The 18,368-nt window shown below is 59.9% G+C and overlaps 2 protein-coding genes across 2 annotated transcripts; one reads left to right on the forward strand and one right to left on the reverse strand.

Annotated features, from left to right (window-relative positions):
- Window positions 1–95: 95 nt before the first annotated feature.
- MRPL43 (mitochondrial ribosomal protein L43) lies at window positions 96–702 on the forward strand (the record flags this gene model as incomplete). Its single annotated transcript, XM_079535177.1, has 3 exons — window positions 96–226; window positions 299–405; window positions 488–702. The coding sequence occupies 3 exons, from the start codon at window positions 96–98 to the stop codon at window positions 700–702; spliced, it is 453 nt and encodes a 150-aa protein (XP_079391303.1).
- A 1,220-nt stretch (window positions 703–1,922) lies between these two features.
- Window positions 1,923–6,209, reverse strand: SEMA4G (semaphorin 4G; the record flags this gene model as incomplete). Its single annotated transcript, XM_079535297.1, has 14 exons — window positions 1,923–2,776; window positions 3,004–3,065; window positions 3,138–3,289; window positions 3,373–3,488; window positions 3,562–3,784; window positions 3,869–4,013; window positions 4,082–4,251; window positions 4,426–4,592; window positions 4,728–4,841; window positions 5,053–5,146; window positions 5,580–5,678; window positions 5,763–5,825; window positions 5,909–6,057; window positions 6,140–6,209. The coding sequence occupies 14 exons, from the start codon at window positions 6,207–6,209 to the stop codon at window positions 1,923–1,925; spliced, it is 2,478 nt and encodes an 825-aa protein (XP_079391423.1).
- Between the last annotated feature and the right edge of the window lie 12,159 nt (window positions 6,210–18,368).

Consider the following 18,368-nt stretch of genomic DNA (forward strand, 5'->3'; position numbering starts at 1 on the left):
CCGCGTTCGCCGTCACTACCGGCGCGCGGCGCAGCCGGACGCTCTCTCTCCCTTTCCCCTCCTCGCGGAGCGCCGTTCCGCTTCCGGGAGGCGAGATGACGAGCCGCGGGACGGCCAGCCGCTTCTTGACGGCCGTGCTGCACAACGGCGTGGGCCGCTACGTGCGGCAGCTGCAGCGGCTGCAGGTGGTGTTCAGCCCCGCCGCGCCCGACGCCCGCGGAGCCAGGTGAGCCCGCCGCCCGCCGCCCCGCCGCGTGGCCTCTGAGCCCTGACCTCGGATCCCTCCTCCGTCCCGCAGGCAGTTCGTGGAGGAGGAGGCGGTGGACTTCGCCCGGCGGCACCCGGACGTGGTGGTGTACGTGCGGCCGTGCGACTGCCCCGCGCCCGTGCTGCAGGCCGAGTACCGTGAGTGCGGGGCGGGGAGGGGAACGGCGGGAGGCGCCGCGGGGACGGCGTGGCCACACCGAGCGTCCGTCTTGTCCCGCAGTGAACGGCACGGTGCGGGAGGAGCTGATCGCCAGCAAGACGAGCGAGGAGATCGTGCAGCTGGCCGCCAAGCTGGCCTCCCAGTCCGGCCTGGACATCGTGCGCATCCGCAAACCCTTCCACACCGCCAACCCCAGCATACAGGGCCAGTGGCACCCGCTCACCAACAAACCCTCCGCCCTTACCGTGCGCGGCCCCCGCAGGGCACCGCAATAAAGCCGCACGCTGAAGCACCGCCGCTTCCACGCAGAGCCGTCGCCTTTATTGCCCTGGGGCCGTACCGGGGGAATGCGATGTGCCCTTGGGGTAGCTCGTCCACCCCAGAGAAGGAAGAGAATGCCCGGTGGGGAGGGGGCTGCGCTCTGGGCGATGCCCTCAATCCAGGGGGTGGCAGAGGGGGACATGGAGGGACAGAGCTGGGGTGCCCCTCTTGTTCCCAGGGTGAGGGAGCAGAGGTAGATGAGGGTGGAGAGGGAGTTAGGGCCAGCAGGGCCACAGGGAGCTGGAGGCCCCGCAGGGAGAAAGCCTGGGGCAGGGCTCCTCAGCATGCGAGGGGACAGTCCGTGGCATGGGGGCAGCGGCCAAGATCCCAGCATCTGCTGGCAACGCATGAGGATGCAAAAGTGCATCATGTCCACTCTGCAGGGCAAGGATGCCGAGAGGATGCTGGTCCATTCCCACGCCGCATGGCGAAGATGCAGACAAGCCAACTGGCGTGCATGGCCCTCATGCACGGAGAGCAGTCCTGCTGCCAGCAGCGCCCTGTGGTGGGAAGGCAACATGCTGTCAGGGTCCGGTTCCCCACAGTGGTATCCCTCCCCATAGCACTCATCCCGCATCTCACCCTGGACTGATGGCAGGCACAGGCAATTTCATCCCACTTACAGGGACAACTCTCCTCTTCTTCGCTGTCCCTCGCTGAGCATCTGTCCTGCAGGCAGCCCTGGGGAGCAGATGTGCAGCAGGCAGCAGCTGGTGGCCCTGCAGCACAGCCCCAAGCCCACAGTCCCGCTCTGCACCCACCTCTCAGTGCCTGGGCACCCAGGGCTGGGGATGCCCAATGGGGTGGGCCAGGTCCACACATCCAGGACAGGGTCTTGCCTGCCTGGATGGACAGATGGACATAAGACATAAGCCCTCCCTCCCCATGTCCACCGTCAGCTGTGCTCCAGCTCCTGCCTCCAGCTTGTGGTCGCCATCGGTGGGTTTTATACATAAATAGAGCTCCCAAATTTAAATAGATTCTTCTTTGGGGGATTTTTCCCTTTCTTTTCCCATTGTTTTTTTTTTCTGTACATCAAGTCTCAAAAGTGAGTGAAAAGCCAAAGGGATGGCCGAGCCCGGGCCCAGCCCGGCGCTGCGGTCCCAGAGGTAGTTTTGCTGAGTCTGTAACACTGCTGGCAGGGGTGGGAGAAAGGACTGGTGGGACCCCGGTCCTACACGGAACTCTCATCCAGCTTCTCCACTAGCTGCATGTGTTTCCGCTTCTCCAGGATCTTGCTGAGCTCCTCGGTGAAGGACGCGCTGTAGAGCGGTGAGGCCAGCGGCTCGTCCTGCTGCTGCAGCAGCATGTAGCTGTTGCCGTTCATCTTGCGGAGGACGCTGGGCAGGGAGCCCACCCCGTTGGTGAGCTCGGTGGGCAGCGGTGGTGGCGGAGGGGGGGGCACGGCCACTGGCAGCTCCTTGGCTGGGGACACGATGGCCGTGGGTGCTTCACCAGGAATGATGCGCAGGCAGGGATAAGCCAGATCCTCCTCATCTTCCTCCTCCTCATCGTCCCCGTGGGCCTTGCGCAGGCAGCTGGCCGACACTGTCTGCAGCTCAGGACTCACAGCCCGCGGCTCCCCCAGCACGTACTTCCCCCTGCGCTTCTCCAGGCAGGACACGTAGAGCAGGACGGTACCCAGCACGGCACACAGCACCACCAGCACCACGATAGCAGACACATAGACCACCTTGGTGTCTCCAGAAGCCTGGCTGGCCGCTATGGGCCCAGAGGTGGTGGTGATGGTGGCACGAGGCAGCTGGGGCAGCACGGTGAGGCTGTAGGCAGCCAGCAGCGTGCGCAGCCCACGCTCCTCACCATAGCAGCGGTACTCGCCGCTGTGTCCTGGCAGTGTGTTGGTCACCAGCAGCCCATCCACCCCAACGCGCAGCTGCTCCTGCCCACTGCCCGGCACCTCACTGCCATTCAGCAGCCAGACAGCCCGTGCCAAGTTGGAGCGCTGGTCACAGGGCAGCAGCACATCATCCCCACGCAGCACCGTGCGGTTCTTCCACGGCAGGGAGCCTGGGGGGACAGATGTCAGAAGGAAATTCATCACTTGAGGGAGGTGAGGCCCTGGCACAGGCTGCCCCAGAGCGCTGTGGGTGTCCCCCGCGTGGAGGTGTTCAAGGCCAGGTTGGATGGGATCCAGGGCATCCTGACCTTCCAACTCCCCACGGCAGGGGTTGAAACTGGATGGGCTTTGGGGTCCCCTTCCAACCCAACCACTCTGTGATTCTATGATGACTTACCACGCCCAGAGCCGCTCCGGCATCCCACATTGCCACTCTGCACATCCTGCACCAGCCCTGTGCTGTGAGACACTGGGGTTCAGCACGTGGCCCTGCTGCTGGCCCCACAGCCACCCCATCAGCACTGCCCCTACCTGTCCCCGCTGGCCGTGTCACGGCAGGCCCCGCCATCCCAGGCGCAGTAGGGGTCCCGGGCGAGGATGCAGTCATAGCAGGAGCTGTACCTGGCGCAGGAGGCCAGGGGCACCTGCAGGACTCCACTAGCAGCCCCCACATACAGGCTCCTCTGGGATGGAAAGGCCTGGCTCGCAGTGTTGCCCCACACATGGGGTGCCCCGTGCCACCCCCAGCCCCATAGCCACCCCTCACCTGTCTGCGGGACACCACCAGTGTCTCCACGGGCTGCGGGTCCTGGAACACCTGCACCTCCTCGATGATGTGGAGGCTGGAGCCCAGCACTACGGCCTTGTGCAGCCAGCCGTCCCCTGCAGACGGGGCAGTGAGGGGATGCGGGACACCCAGCACCACGCAGGGACCCATCCCATGTCCTAGACTCACCCGTCCCCATGAAGAGCACGTCGTAGGAGCGCCCATCGAGGGCTTGTACCCGGTCCACCGCCAGGCGGCTGTATGCCACACTTCTCTTTACCAGCAGCGGCTCGCCACCCGCCGGCTGCACCTCCTCAAACATCAGCGGGTGCAGCTTGACAAAGTCCAGCACGCTGTTGGGCAGGTCCTGTGATGAGTTGTAGCCCCTTCGGCGGAAGCTGTCTGTGATGCACTGCCCAGGAGGAGGACATGGCTGTCAGTGGGGGCTCACCCACCTGCGCCCCCTCCCCAAAACCCACACATCCCCAGCACTCACAGAGCCCGGCCGAGGTTCGGGCACTGCTCCATCGTAGCGGGACCACTTGCGGGAGGAGTCCTGGTACTCCATGTAGGGCCCCTCGAAGGCACGCTGCACCTCGGAGATGTCGTAGCGGCACACAGCTGAGGCCTCCATCGTCCTCCTGGGCGCAGGACCTCCTGTTATCCCCCACCAGCACCTCCACCCAGCTCCACGCCTGGCCCCACTCACCACTGCGCTGAGAGCGTGAAGGCGGCGTAGAAGACGGTGCTGGCCCAGCCACCGCTGTCCAGGCTGCAGACGCTGCGCAGCACCTCATAGTAGGGGATGTAGCACACCAGGCGTGCCTTCATGAAGGACGTCCACTTGCGCTGCAGAATCTTCTTTCCCCCCAGATCACTCTGGGAAGGTGGGCAGGGATTCTTGGTGGGTGCACTGAGCCCGGCACCCCCAGTGCAGAGCCAGTCCCCATCCTCACAGCCCCCATTCCCCATTAGGGGAACCCCTCAGAGCACACAACTAAGTCTGCCCCCAGGTGCATGCCTGGATCCCCTGCTCCTCAGGGACAGCCTTACCTTGCACACACGGGCCACCCGGGCCACCCGAGCCACCTGGCTCTTATCGAAGAAGGATGTGGTCTCCTCGCCTGCTCGCTCCATGAAGAAGTAATAGATTTTGTCATCGTCACCCACAGGACTGTCCTTGCTTTCCTGGACCAGCATGGAGGCCACAAACTCGGCATCTGGGGGAAATGGAGCGAGACGTAGCAATTGGGAACTCACCAGGTCCCCAGTCCCTCCCTGCCTCAGTTTTCCCCTGCAGTACAGCACTCTGGACAAGTCCAGACACCAATCCCAGGGGACAGAGACATCTTTACCATTCAGCCAGTGCAAAGGAGACTCCTCTGTCTTCAGCGGCCGCTGGTGCAGGTTCCTCCGGATATCAGGGAGGCTCCGAAACTCATAGCGTGTAGCTGTGTACAATCCACCATCTGCACAAGGCAGGCACCCGTCAGCATGGCCACCATACCCCAGGGACTGTGGAGACAGCCCCAAAAGCCACCACATCCACGTGCCCCGGGCAGAGGAGGAGGAGAAGGAAGGAGATACCCAATCTCACTGCACCCTCCACAAGCACAGTCCATGTGGTTGACTGCCCCCATAGTGGCCCAAAGTGTCCTGACCTGGTGAAGTATCACTTACCCACAATGAGGCCGGTGTAGCCACGGGAGGGGTCGTACGGACACTTCTCTTTGCCTTCCTCGAAGCGGGTGGGCAGTGTGAACTTGTCAGCATCCTGCAGGACCGGGGACATCAGCACGGGGGACAGCCCAGTGCCCACTAGGGCAGGGACAAAGCCACACCCACGGCCATCCCCTCCAGGCAGGATGAGTTCCCAACAAAACACCACCACCCGATGCTGTCCTCAGCTGGGCTGGGTCCTCCCTGCAACATCTGTGTCCCCATAGGAGTTATTTTCTTTGAGGGTTGTAGTTCAAAGCACTTTAAATAATGATGGAGCCAAGTGTGGTGGCACCTCTAGTGGCTGGAGACAAACCAGGCTGGCAGTACAGCTGGGGACATGGGGACACACATCATGGCTGTGGGAGGGATGCGGGACATGCAGGAGCCCACATGGTCATCAGGGACCTGTGGCATCTGTGTGACAGCGACTGTGCCCAGGTAGCTGCCACCCCAAAGCCACCCCGGATGGGGACAGGAGGACTCACAATGGAAGCACAGAGCGGGTGGAAGGCGTAGGTGCCACAGGCGTAGAGGTGCGTGGTGTTTAGCCTCTGTAGGAGCCGCACGTGGTTGAAGCACTCGGTCTACGGTGGACAGGACGCACATTACTGCCTGGGGACACAGCCTGGGGACACCACGGGACCCTCACTGCCCGGTAATGGCCGTACCTTGTTGTTCCTGCCCTTCTGCAGGCAGTCCAGCCGCTTTTCTGGAGATGCTTCCCAACGGATCTGTACAGGGAGAAGTGCCATCACAGCATGAAACCCCACACCAAAAGCTTGGAGGCTGCTTGGGAATGGGGACAGCAGCTCACCATGCGGTGCGAGCCATCAGCCACATTGCTGGCATTGAGAGCAAAGATGGCCCCCCTGGCGCCCACATACAGCATACCCCGCTCGTCCTCCAGCAGCAGTGTGGTGTAGTTCAGGCTGTGCCCGCTGAACCGCCGCACACCTGACAGCTCTGCGGAGAAAAATGGTTTTCACAGTGAAACGCTCCCAAACAGAGTGAGCTTCCTTCCTGTTCCCTCCCCGAGCCCTCTTACCGTCAAAGGTGACTGTCATCCTGGGGGTGGCATCCAGGTCGGTGGCAGAGCGCCGGTTGGGGTAGCCCATGGCCGCGGCCACCAGCAGGGCGGTCAGCAGCCGCACCGCGTCCCCACACATCTTCAGTCCCTGGTGCCCAGCAAGGGCAGCCCCCGGCTGGAGGAGCCGGCACAGCTGCTGCTGGGGATGGGCTGCCCCGGAACCTTCTGGAACAGAGAGCCAAGGTCAGAGGGGCTGCTGGGCACAAGAGTTTGGTGGTCCCCAGGTTACCCATGTGCAAAGAAGGCAACAGGGCAGCCGGTGTGACCTGAAAGCCATAGGACTCTGTTCCTTCCCCAGAGCCAAGCCAGGAGCTGGCAGGAAGTAAAGGAAACCCCAAATGTGTAGAGAGCTGACTGGGACTGCTGAGGACAGAGGGCTGAGGGGGGGTGCTCCAGGCACATGCAGCACAGGGTAAAGCGAAGGCAATACAAAGTCACTTGGCATCTCCACCATGTGTTTTCAAGCAAGACTGTGTTCTTTTCCCCCCAGTGTTTTTCCACTATATTTCAGTTTCCCTTTTATCAACAGCTGCCTTGAAGCTCAGCATCTTCAGCTCCCAGCCAGGAAGCAAATCCTGGCTAAGAAACCACCACAGGGAGGCATGGAGCTGAGTGGCCACACGGGGACACCAACGTCCACAGGGACTGAAACTGTGACAGGAGGATGGGGAGACATGGGGGAGATGAGGATGGGGATCCCAGCACCCCATAGCTGCCTGCCGAGGACAGAGACCATAGGATATCTCCACACAGGAGACCTCCCCGCAAAGCAGCTGGCATTAACCTGTTTGCTTAGGGCTTTTTTTTATATATACACCAAATACCTGGCCCTCCAGCGAAGCTGTTCAAACACGCCTGCTGCAGACGGATTCCCTAAAGCAAATACCGCACCGGGCTTTGGGCAGAGGGGAGGGAGAAGGGAAACAACAGGAAACCAGCAGGGCACAGATGCGAGCAAGCAGGCGCACAGCATCTCCTGCCCATGTCACATCTCAGCGCTATGAGCTCAGCACAGCCCAAACGCCACCGGGAACAAACACAGCACAGCCACGCGCATGGACCGCACCTCCTGCGTGCACACCCTGCCCTCGTCACACCGCCGCCGGACTTTACCCAGGAGAGCCCAGGCAGTGCCGGGCTGGGCACGTTGTGCCGTTCTAGCCCAGCGGCTGCGCCCATGTACGAAGGCTCCTTCACCCCCACGTCAGATCAACTTTGTCCTAAAGGAAATGAAGCAGCTCGCTCCAAGAGCTCGTTAATGTTTTACCCGAAGGAAAGAGCTGCTCTGAGCTTCTCTTTTCTATTTATTTATTTTTGTGTGTGGTTTTTTTTTTTTTAGTTTTGTTTTTTTTTAATACCTACAGAATGGGGGAAGGAGCGGGAGGAAAATGAAAGCATTCCTAGTCCAACTCAGATCAGAGTACTGCTGTGTTCTCCATGCCACAGTGACCTGGGCACTCCATGTCCACTCCCCACACTGCTCCCAGTCTGAACCCAGAGCATTGGATGAGCTGGGGAGCACCCAGAGCTCCCCTGGCCACCAGCATCCCTAAGCCGCGCTCTGCAAAGCTGTGCATGCACCTGAGCCACACAGCTATGAGCTTAGGGAGGCAGGGAGATGAGGGAAAGCCAAGCAAAATGACAATCCTCATTTAGGGTCATGCAGCTCCAGCAGCCCTCGGTTTTGGAAAGGCAGCGAAATCCTGTGAGATCCCGCGGTACCCAGCGAGCAGAGGTGGGATGAGGGTTGCCAGGCAACTTTCTGCAGCTTTTCCCCAACTTACAGCCCTCCCATGCCTCTGCTGCAGCAGATCATAAAACATCTCTGGGTGCAGCGCCAGCGAACGGCCCCAAATGGGGCGCAGCAGGGACACCCAGCCCCATTCCCACACGCCCGCGGCTGCGACCAGGGCAGGAGGCAATCCATTCCTCAGCCAGACAGGACTTTGCCGACAGCAGCAAGAAAAACGCCAACTTGGCAAAAGTCCTCCGGGAAAAGGGGATCTGTGATGCGCTGGGTGCTGGGCCGGGGAGGGAAGGAGCGCCGTGACCTCCACCAGCACCGCTCTGCGTTTATTTTTGTTCTTTAAACAAAACCCTGCTCGACCCCGAGGCGCTTCCCAGGAGATGCACGAGATAGCACGGCTCACGCGATGCTTCTCCTTTCCCCAAATTTGGGATGTGGGCGCAGCAGAGGGAGAGCGCCATGGGAGCCAAACAGGAACTGAGAAGTGTGCTGAGACACCGCAGTGGGCGCCGAGCTCCCCCCACCAGCACACAGGGGGGGATGAGGATGCGAGGTGCTGGACCTCCATCTTCCTGGGGGCATCACAGGGATGAGCCATCTCCACATCTCACCTCCTCCATCCTCAGCATCGCTGCCCCAGCCCCACATTTCTATTGGGAGGGAGAGGCAGGCAGTGCTGGGAAAATCTCCACCGGAAAAAAAAGCAAACAGTTTCTCTGCGTTTTTTTTTTTTTCCCTGCTGTGGCAAAACAAGACTGCGTGGCCAGATGGACAGACAGACAGGCATACAGCCTTCTGTGCCCAGCAGAGCTCCCAGCAGAGGTTCCCGTGCCGGTTCTCTTGCACGCCGTGGCTCATTGTGCAGCTCAGCCTTAAAAGGATTTGTGGTCAGAGCACACTGCTTCTACAGCAGAAGCAGGAGAATAATTTTAGAATTAAACCCCCAGGAACAATTAAAAATGAAAAAAAAACAACCCAACTCAAAGCCTCAACCCTAAATTTAAAGGGACGCTGCAGAGCCAGCAGCTGCCGGTGCAGCTTCGCTCAGATTTGGGGTTTGGGACAAACTCGGGCCCATGTGCTCACCCCCATGGACGCACTGCGCTCCATCTTGCTGGGCCATTGGTCACCACGGGATTTGCTCGCAGTTTTACCACAGGGGTTCTCCCTGGTGCTCAGGTTTCAGGCACAACTCCCATGGCTGTAAGATACGGGAAGAGGGGCCCCGGCCCATGGGGCTGCGGGCGCTCCCTGCACGCCTGTTCCTTTATGCTTTATTTATTCCAAAGATAAACTGTTTCCTTATTTCTTTTTCCCCAAAGTCCAGCAAAACTAGATGATGGCAGCACTCTTATTGGTTCCAGCTTAACGACCTCGTCTTGTTTGTTCCAGTTTCCCTCCAAAACAACTTCAGCTTTGGGGTCAAACTGCAGCTGATGCTCTTTAAGTCTGCATCCCACTCCTGTACACCCCACAAGTGTGGGACTCGGCCTTTCCCGATGTGGTTTGCATGCAGCCACGCTCACATCAGAGCCGGGTGGATTTGCATGGGTTTGGCAGCGATGAGATGGAGTGATCCTCAGTCGCCAGGGGAGCAGCAATGGGGCTGAGCCCAGCCAGAGCACAGTACCAAAGGTGCCCCAAAACCTCACCTTCCTCCTGCCGCAGCCACCCGGCTGCCCTCACCCCAAATTCACTGCCGGTATTCCTGGCGGGGAAAGCAGGGAAAGGTTCCAACAGATGGACGTTGGAGGTGGGGGGAGGAAAAGCCGCGCAGCCCTCGCTCGTGGGAGCTGAAAGGGTTGGCACTGATTTTGTGTTTTTCTTTCCCCTCCGGTTGCAACACAAAAACAAAGCGCTGATAGGGATCGCAGCACGGCGGGGGCAGCTCTGCCCCGTACCCGTCGGGCACATCCCATGGGGGGCGGCGGCAGCGTCACCACGACCGTCGGGGTGGGGGCCGCAGCCACAGAGGGGGCCGGCAGCGGGCATCACTCACAGCAACAGATCCCTGCCTCTGGGGGAGTCTGTGCTCCTCGTCCATTTTGGGCAGCCTCTTTGTCTTCACAGACGGTGCCTTGGCACCACCGGATCCCTGCCGCGTCCCCCACCCCCGCCTCAGGCTCCGGGATGGAGGAGCCGCGGGCCCACCGGGGCTGCGGGCGGGGCGAGCACAGCCCCAGTAGGAGCGGGAGCAGGGCGCAATGCACTGCCCCGGCACAAGCACAGTCCCCGGCACGATGCAACCCCCCTTGCTCGGGGCGTCCCCGAGCTCCAGCGGCGCAGCCCCAAACCCTGAGCGGAACGGGCCGGGAGGATGGGCTGCACCGCCACCAGACCCGCACGTCCCTTCCTCCCCCGCAGCTGTGGTCACCCCAAAATCCCCGCCAGGTGTCCCCCGCGGTGATCCTGCCGCGGGCCCTGCTGCCGCCGGCACCGCTCCCAGCGCCCCCCGACCCCCGATCACCTCCGTCCCGAAGCCTCTCCGCAGCCCGGCCCGGCGCACAGAACCGCACCGGCACCGGACCCGGCACTGGACCGTACCTGTGCACGCAGTGCCAGACCCGACACTCGCAGCCAGCGCACCCGGCGCCCGCACCCAGCACCCCAAATCCTGCCCGGTGATGAGCCAGCACCCCGTGCTCAGCGCTCGCACCCTACGCTGGGGCACGCAGCACCTCGTCTGCGGATCCAAAGCCCCAGATCCAGTACCCGAACCCCGCACCCCACCGGTAGCTGGCCCCGATCCCATCTCCCCGGCGCTTGCCTGCGGCTCGGCTCGGTCCGGTTCCGCCCGGCGCGGCGCGGCGCTGGCTGAGCTGCCCTCCGCAGGTCGCTGTGCGCGGCCCCGCCGTGGGCCGTGCCGCGCCGCCCGCACTACGGCGCCCCCTGCCGGCCGCCCTGCGCGCCGCGCTCCGCCCCGGGTCTGTGAGGGCCACGGACCTGCGGTGCTGCGGGGGCCGGATCGCGGAGCGGCGGGAGTGCCCTCCAAGTCCCGCAGCACCCCGGCTTGAGGCCACCCCGGTCCCCGAACCCGGTGGGTGGGTGCCTGGAGCACGGCCAGCAGCCAGGTGCAGGAGCCTACACGCCCAGCTGGGCACTGCGCCCGGCCTCGAGCTGTGTGAGGGCAAAGTCCTCAATGGGGGAAACAACAGCACAGCCTCGTCGCACCACAGCCAGCTTGCAGCCAAAGATCCCCTGGTGTGCTGCCCTGGGGGTGCTGGCACCCTGCGTGTGGGGCGTGCTGGGAGCGCTGAGCCCCTTGGAGCCTCCTCTGCCCCACGTGGCTGAGCCCTCCTTCCTCATCCGTCACTAAGACGCGAAGCTCAAGCGCGGCATGCAATCTGCAGGTCGCATCTAGGGCACTGGGAAGCCGGCTGGAGCGGGAGGTGGGTGCTGTGCCTCCCTGCCGTGTTGGCAGAGCCGTGCAGCACCGCTCCCAGCGCACTGCCCTCTCCCCAGGCTGCTGGCCGCTCTCCCGCCACGCCTGCACGCTCCAGCAGCTCATTGCCATTTCCTCCCGTCCTCACTTCTTCTCCACACCTCGCCTTGCCTCCTGCCCACCCCATGGAAGACTGACACCTGCACACCGGGTTCACCGCAGCCCTGCCTGGCACAGCCAACCGGACCCAGAGCACAGCAGGGCAGCAGCGCTGCCCACACAGCTTTTTTGGGATGGAGAATTCAGAGCGTGTGGTCCCCTGGGTTGCATCCTGACTCCACTGTGGCATGGCAGGGGGGAAGCCACCTGCATGCCAGCCGTTCCTATGGGGAGGTCAAGGAGGCTCTGCTGCCTGCAATTGCCTTCCTGGTACAAGGATGGGCACAGGAGAGCTGTTTGCAAGCACCAGCCATGGTTCAACCCCTTTCTCCCCAGGTCCCATCCCATCCCGTCCTGTCCCGCAGCAGCACTCCTGTCCGCCCACGTGGCCCCAAGCCCAAATTCAGGCTGTGCTAGCTCCTGGCCTTGGAGTGGGGTAATTAGTGCATGAGCAAAGAGCAAGCTGAGCGCGGTGTGCTCCACACTGCCTATTTACAGGCCTGAGCTTGCGAGGCTTTAATTAATTAACGCGAGTCATCGGCAGCTGGAAACAGATCTATTTTCAGAGCTTCCGCTTGCTCTGCTGCCCCCATGAGATTCTCCGGAGCAATGGAGGGCCCTGCTGGTGCAGACGCCGGGCCTTGCCTGCCATGTGAAGCCTTCCTGGGGCTGCAGCCGGAGCTGGGGGCCCAACACAGTGCAGTTCTGCTCCAGCCCTGCAGCGCAGTGCAGCCAGGTGGGGAGGAAGAAGAGGAGCCGCTGCAGTGCCCAGCTGTCCAGCCCAGCCTGGCTGCTCCATAATTGCCCTTTGTGCCACTCAGAACACCCGGCTGGTTCCCAGTGAGCCTGCCTGCAGCCTGCTTTGCCCCTCTGACACCCAGCCAGCACGGTGATGGCTTCCACATCACACCACACCCCCATCCCAAGCGACACCGCTAACAAGAACACAGCCACAGTGCTCCATTTACTGTTGGGATCATCTCAAAACGTGGAGAGTGCTGCTGCCCTTGGCACACAGGGTGCTCTAGGCTGCCCTCAGTTTGCTGCCTTTGGTCAGAAAGCACTTGGTGGGGAGGCCGGGCTGCTCCTGGTGCTGCTCCTCCTTTGCTCCAAGCAAGAGCAGCAAGATGCAGCCCCATTGCAGGGATTTGGCTCGGTGCCGCCAGTTACAAAACCTCCTCGTGCTGGGAGCTGGGGATTTATGAAACCCTGTGAAATACATGCTAATCCAGCATGGTGCCCACCGGCTCGAGTCCCCAAGCCTGTACTGAAACGGGTGCAGAAAGAGCCCCTTGGTTCTGGATAAACCCAGCACAGGAACGGCAGCAGCACTCCCCCAGCTCCCCTGCATCCCTCCAGGCACAGCACAGAGCTGGACACACGGAGCCATTGGTGCTCAGGTCATCCTGACCCGGCACAGTTCTTGTGAGCCCCGCCAAGCGCATCGGCCCTGGGATGAATGCTCCAGTAGGCGCAGAGCATGAAAGGCACAGGATCCTCTTCCATTGAAGTGTTGAGCAAAGTTTCCGAACCACCGTTCCTTGGGGCCAGGAGCCAGCAAGGAAAATTACAATTGCAGGATTTGTCTGAGAAAGTTGTAATGTGCCAGAAGCCAGGAGCATGGCCAGCCCTTGCTGCTGCGGCTCCAGCGGGCACTTAGGGCTCTGTTTCTTTTATGGATGAGACTTTTCCCTGACTCCATTCAGCAGCGCATGTCACTGCCCCCAATCCCTGCACAATTGGATGCCACACTCCCCCCAGCCGGTGCCGACGTTTACAAGTGGAAATGGGGATGCTTTGCCCAGGTGCCGGTTGGCTGCAGGGAGCAGCAGCTGAGTCACGGCAGCCTCCGCCTGCCCTCCCCTGCCCTGCTGCCCCAGGGAAAGGCAGGGGAAGCCTTCCCAGCCGGTCCGGATGGACAGACAGCACACGGCAAGGGCAGGTCAGCAGCAGTGGGACAGGAGGGAGCAGAAACACTCCAGGGATGAGCAGCGATGGCAGGGACGCAGCCACACACTGCCAACTGAAGGGCTGCGACCTCTCCCTCCTGCACACGGAGCCCAGGCTGCTGCCATCCACACGATTTAAGCAGCAGCCTCGGCAGCACCGTAAATAACCTGCAAGCGCTGGCAGCCGAAGCTGAGCGCGTACATCACTCTCACGGTTTTTCTTCGCCTCTGACACTTTGATAGGGGCGAGGGGGTGGGGGAAGGAGAGGAGCTTCCAAAATTTATGAGCTGGGATTTAAAAATACATCTGCTAGAGAAGCGCTGCAGAGATGGGGAGGAGGGCGGCTGCAAGGCTGCCTTCAGGAAGGCGCAGCAGGGAGCCGGCAGAGCTGGGAGAGCTGCGTGGCTGTGTCGAAAGCAGAGTGCCCTGGGGGGACTGCACTGCAAGTGGCGCCTGTCCGTGCCGTGCATGACAAGGCTCCTGTGAAACAAGAGGTAGGGGCAACAAATCAGGTGCTAAAATCCCTCCAGCCCTATGGTAACGTCAGCTGCCATTCAGAGCCGGTCGGGCTCTCGGCTCCTCTTGCCTGCAGCTTCTCCTCTCCATCCCCAAGACGACCATCCATCCACCCTCCCATGGCTCCCGGCCTCCTCTGGGCACAGAGCCTTTGTTGAGGAGGGGCGTGCAGCTGGGGTGTAGCCGAGACATCTCCTCGGTGGGGAATCATGGGTCAGAAAATGAAGCCAAGTGGACGTCAGGAAGAATCACTGTGATATCCGAGTGCTCGGCCTTACAGGCACTGCCCCAGTGGGGTGCTGCACAGTGAGCAGCTGAGAAAGGCTGCCCAATCCCAAGCAACATTTAAAAGTAATTTAGACTGAGCGACAATGATGCTCAAAGCAAGTATTTGTCTGCTGAGACAAAATGAGCTATTTCAGTCTCGCCTCTGGTTTTAGTTTTCTTTCCAAGTCACAGGACTGGCAAAGGCTGAGCTCAGGCCTTCCCGCACAACCCGCAGCTCCCTCGCTCCTCCAGAGCAATGCTGTGAGTGCACAGGATGGTCCCAAGGATCACAGCCCCGCTGAGGGTGATGCTCTGCCATGGAAACATCTCCCTCCGAACAACACATCTATCAGCATGCATCTCAAAAGCAGCCCAGCCTCTGTGACGTGGTGAATTTTGCTTCCATCTGAGGAAGATGGCAGTTGTACCCTCTGAGTGCTGTTTGTTAAAGCTCTGGGGTAACCCATGGAAGGGATGTCAGAGGAGCCTTGGGCACGTGCCGTGTGGATATGCAACTTCTCAAACATGGGCTTTGCAGCTCAGTGCAATTTTTCTGCAGCCTTTGGTCTGCATCTCACCACTACCTCTGCTGCACAACCAAGTTAATGTATTCCAAAGCCTGATGGATTTCCCCCTACGCAGTCAGATTTTGGGAAGTTACACCGAAATGCCTCACTCACAAACAGCCTTTGTCCTAAGGTGTTTATGGACTGGGCAGCATTCATCACATCCTGGTGTTCTAGCACATCTCCTATTACATGACGGTGTAAATGGGGCTTCTTAAGAGTCAGCTGAATTCCTTTGATTCATGTCCATGCATATCCATACAGCTAATTTACCTTTATAAACAACAAGGAAAAAAAAAAAAGAAAAGAGAAGAGGAGGGAGCTATTAAAGCCAGTGTCAAAGCCAGCAAAGCGCACACCGCAGGGCTGGGTTAATGAGCAGCCGGCTGGCCGGAGCCGGGCCGCTGTCCCAGCAGGACTGACTCAGCCCAGCAGCCTGAGCACGCAGCTCTGGGCACCCGCAGCTCCTGGGCTGCACCGAGGTGCTGGGGGCTGTGGGGCTGCATGCAGCCTGTGACACCGGGGCTTCTCGCAGCCATCGCACACGGGTGGCCCGGCCAGCCCTCCCGCTGCACTTCAGGGGAAAGAAAGCCGACCACGGATGCATTGCTATGCATATAGGAGGCATCGATTTTGTACGGCACGCCAAGGCCGCTCCGTGCACATCGCGTGACCGGCCGAGCAAGCAGCGTCCCCCTGCCTGCCAGGCAGTGTCACCAGCAGCTCCCTGCAAGGACACTTCCAAGGCGAGGGAGCGGGGATCTGCCAGACACCCGTCACCATCGTTTATTCTCGTCATTTCTGACCCTCGGGGTAGGAAGAACATCAGAGCACTGCGGGCACGAAACAACAAGCTTTGTAGGTCATATCAGCGTGCTAAGCCCCATTAGGAACCGCAGCACGAAGCATGAATAATACTCCTTTTATTCCACCATATACCTCAACGCCCTTTAAATAAATGTAAATGGTTATTTACGGACAGGGTTTGTGTGGCACGTCTGCTCACAAACTCGGGACTCCAGCGGAGCTGGAGCAATAAGTTTGCTATCTCCCCTACATACAAGTCAGGGTAACCACAGCGCTGATAGGATTAGCGATTGCCCAAGGGATCCCTGGCAAAAGAGCAGCGGGAGAGCGCTGTAAATCTTACACGAGCGGATTTATGTGCTGCCCATTAGCCCGGAGCTGCAGAGCAGCAGTCCTCTCATGCCACACTCTCCGAAGAACAGCGAGGCAGCACAAACTTCGAAAGATTGCAAGGTTGGGACCTTCCAAGAAGCAACTGGGTCATTTCTGAAAAGCAGAGAGCGGGCCAACCTAGACAGCTTCCCTTAAACCCCTTCAGCAAATAACTGCATCGATTGCCAAAAATTATCTGATAAAGCAAAGCCAGGGAGAGACGCAGTGAGTCATCCCCTCCCCAGCGCGTTAACTCCCTTTTGTCTTTGCCAAGGCTGGAGCAGGCCGAGGTTGCCCCCAAGAGGCAAACCCGACACAGCAGCTATAGAGGGAAATACTGAATTCTGTCCCGAAGGTATCACATGGACAAGATTTAAAATCCAGCCTCACATTCCTTTGTTTCTGCTTCTCTGCTAGCCGACGTCATCTATCAGATGGGGTGGGAGATGGGATTGGGTCCCCACCCCACACCCTCCAGGATACAGCTTGGAAGATCTCAGCCAGGGATGGCCGCTTTCACTTCACAGAGCCTGATGGATTTTTCTGCCATTAAAACACTTTTTTGAACATCTCTGCTTTCAGCTTCCACAACATCCTGAGGCAAGAAGATCCCCAGCTCCACCATCTCCTTTTGAGGCTTTGAGCCTTCATGCTAATAAAAGAACTACAGAGTCTGAAGTCAAATTACAGAGCAGCACTGAGTAACTTCACTCTATTCACCCATTTTCAGGCCATTTGACTAGAGAGCACTCCATCCATCTCACTTTCCAACATCACAACTATTATCTATTTCCCAGCCAATGAGATGCAGCCCGCAGACGATAGCAGCTTGCTTTGTTCCTCCCCTATACACGCACACGGGCTCCATCCCAGAGGGCTGAACCCAAGGCTGTAACCTTGGCTCTGACGCAGCTGGAGCTGCTCAACGAGAGGACATGGGCAGCTGGAGCGTCCCAGCTGTGAGGGATGAGGGTTACTTACTGCTCTGTGCTGGGCTCCTGGTGGGCCCCCCTGCACCACCCCGCATCCCCAGCTTACGGTCAGCTCCGTGCCAGAGGTGACATCTCCAGAACGGCCGCCGCGCTCGCTTCTGCCAGGCTCTTAATTACGAGGAAGGCTGACACAGTTTCTCAGCAAACAGCAGCCGCGTACTGCGGGGAAAAACAGAATGAGGGCAAAGGAAAAAAAATGGGCTGATAGGAAGAGAAAATCAACTGGAATGAAAAACACGTTGAGCTGTGCAAACTTTACCATAACAATGTAGGAGCCCAAATGCTGACAAAATAGGTTAGTACACAGGGGAGGCAGGCAGTGCTCCTCGGCTGCATAAGAGAAGCGATATGCGACACAGCAACTGGGTGAGCAACACCTGCCAGGCCTCCCTCTGGCTGGGAGTAGGGCAAAGCAAGTGGATTCAGTTTCCAGCATGCAGATCAGTTCTGTGAGCCTGAGGAGCCCACAGCTGCCCCGCATGATTTATGCTGCCTTTTTAAAGCCTGCAGTGTGAAGAGAGCACCAAACTTACGGCCTAGCCTTCCTCTCCCCAGCACCGGGCCTGCCAGCCTTAAGCTGTTATTTTTATTCCGGTCAGCTAGGAGGAGATGGACCTTATGCTACTGAGCTGCAGCAGCCAGGACCTCCATCTCTAAGCAGGCTTTGAGAAAAGAGCTGGAATTAAGTGGCAAAGCCCTGGAGCCTTTAAGCTGTCCCCAGCAGTCACAACCCTGGTGAAGAACCCTCACCCAGCAGTCCCAAAGCAGCAGAGATCTTATTTACCCTGCAGGACGAAAGGAGCGTCGCTCACCCGGCTTCTAGCAGCTGCAGCAGTGAGCGTCAGCCCAAAGGAAAGCACGGGGAAAAGGGTGTGTGCCAGTGGCCCCATTTGCTACGGCCAGGAGCCCTCCTCCCCACATCACATGGGGTAAGCCACCTCAGGCAGCCCCGGGCCGGTGGCAGAGCCTGGGCCGCCCCGATGACGGACACAGGAAGGATTCCAGCTGAGCCGCCACCTCCTCCCCCGTTACCTCCCTGCAGGGAGCCGGGAGGGGGCGGGGAGGCTGGAGGAGATGAGGTGCTGCTCACCGGGCTGAGGGAGACGCGCAGAGAGCTGCAAGAGCAGCTGAATGCTGCTTAAAGCCCACCTGGAAACACATCTCGACAGGCAGCGCTCACAGCAGGCGTGGGGACTCGCTTTCAGCACCCACGGCAAAGGATCAAGGCAGGCAGGCAGACGGGGATGTTTTCCCTCTCTCACCACCCAGCGCCGCTTCTGATAGCAGGTAAAGCGTTCCCTTTCAAATTCCGGACTACAAAGACGAAGAAATGCCGGCTGAAAGAAGTCAGACAGAACTAAAAGCGCCTGCTAAAGACCAGCCCTTCGAGGAATTTACTTTCCCTAGGAGCCTTCCCAGCAGCAGCCCG

This window comes from Tetrao urogallus (assembly GCF_951394365.1).
Source record: "Tetrao urogallus genome assembly, chromosome: 5".
Classification (NCBI taxonomy): Eukaryota; Metazoa; Chordata; class Aves; order Galliformes; family Phasianidae; genus Tetrao; species Tetrao urogallus.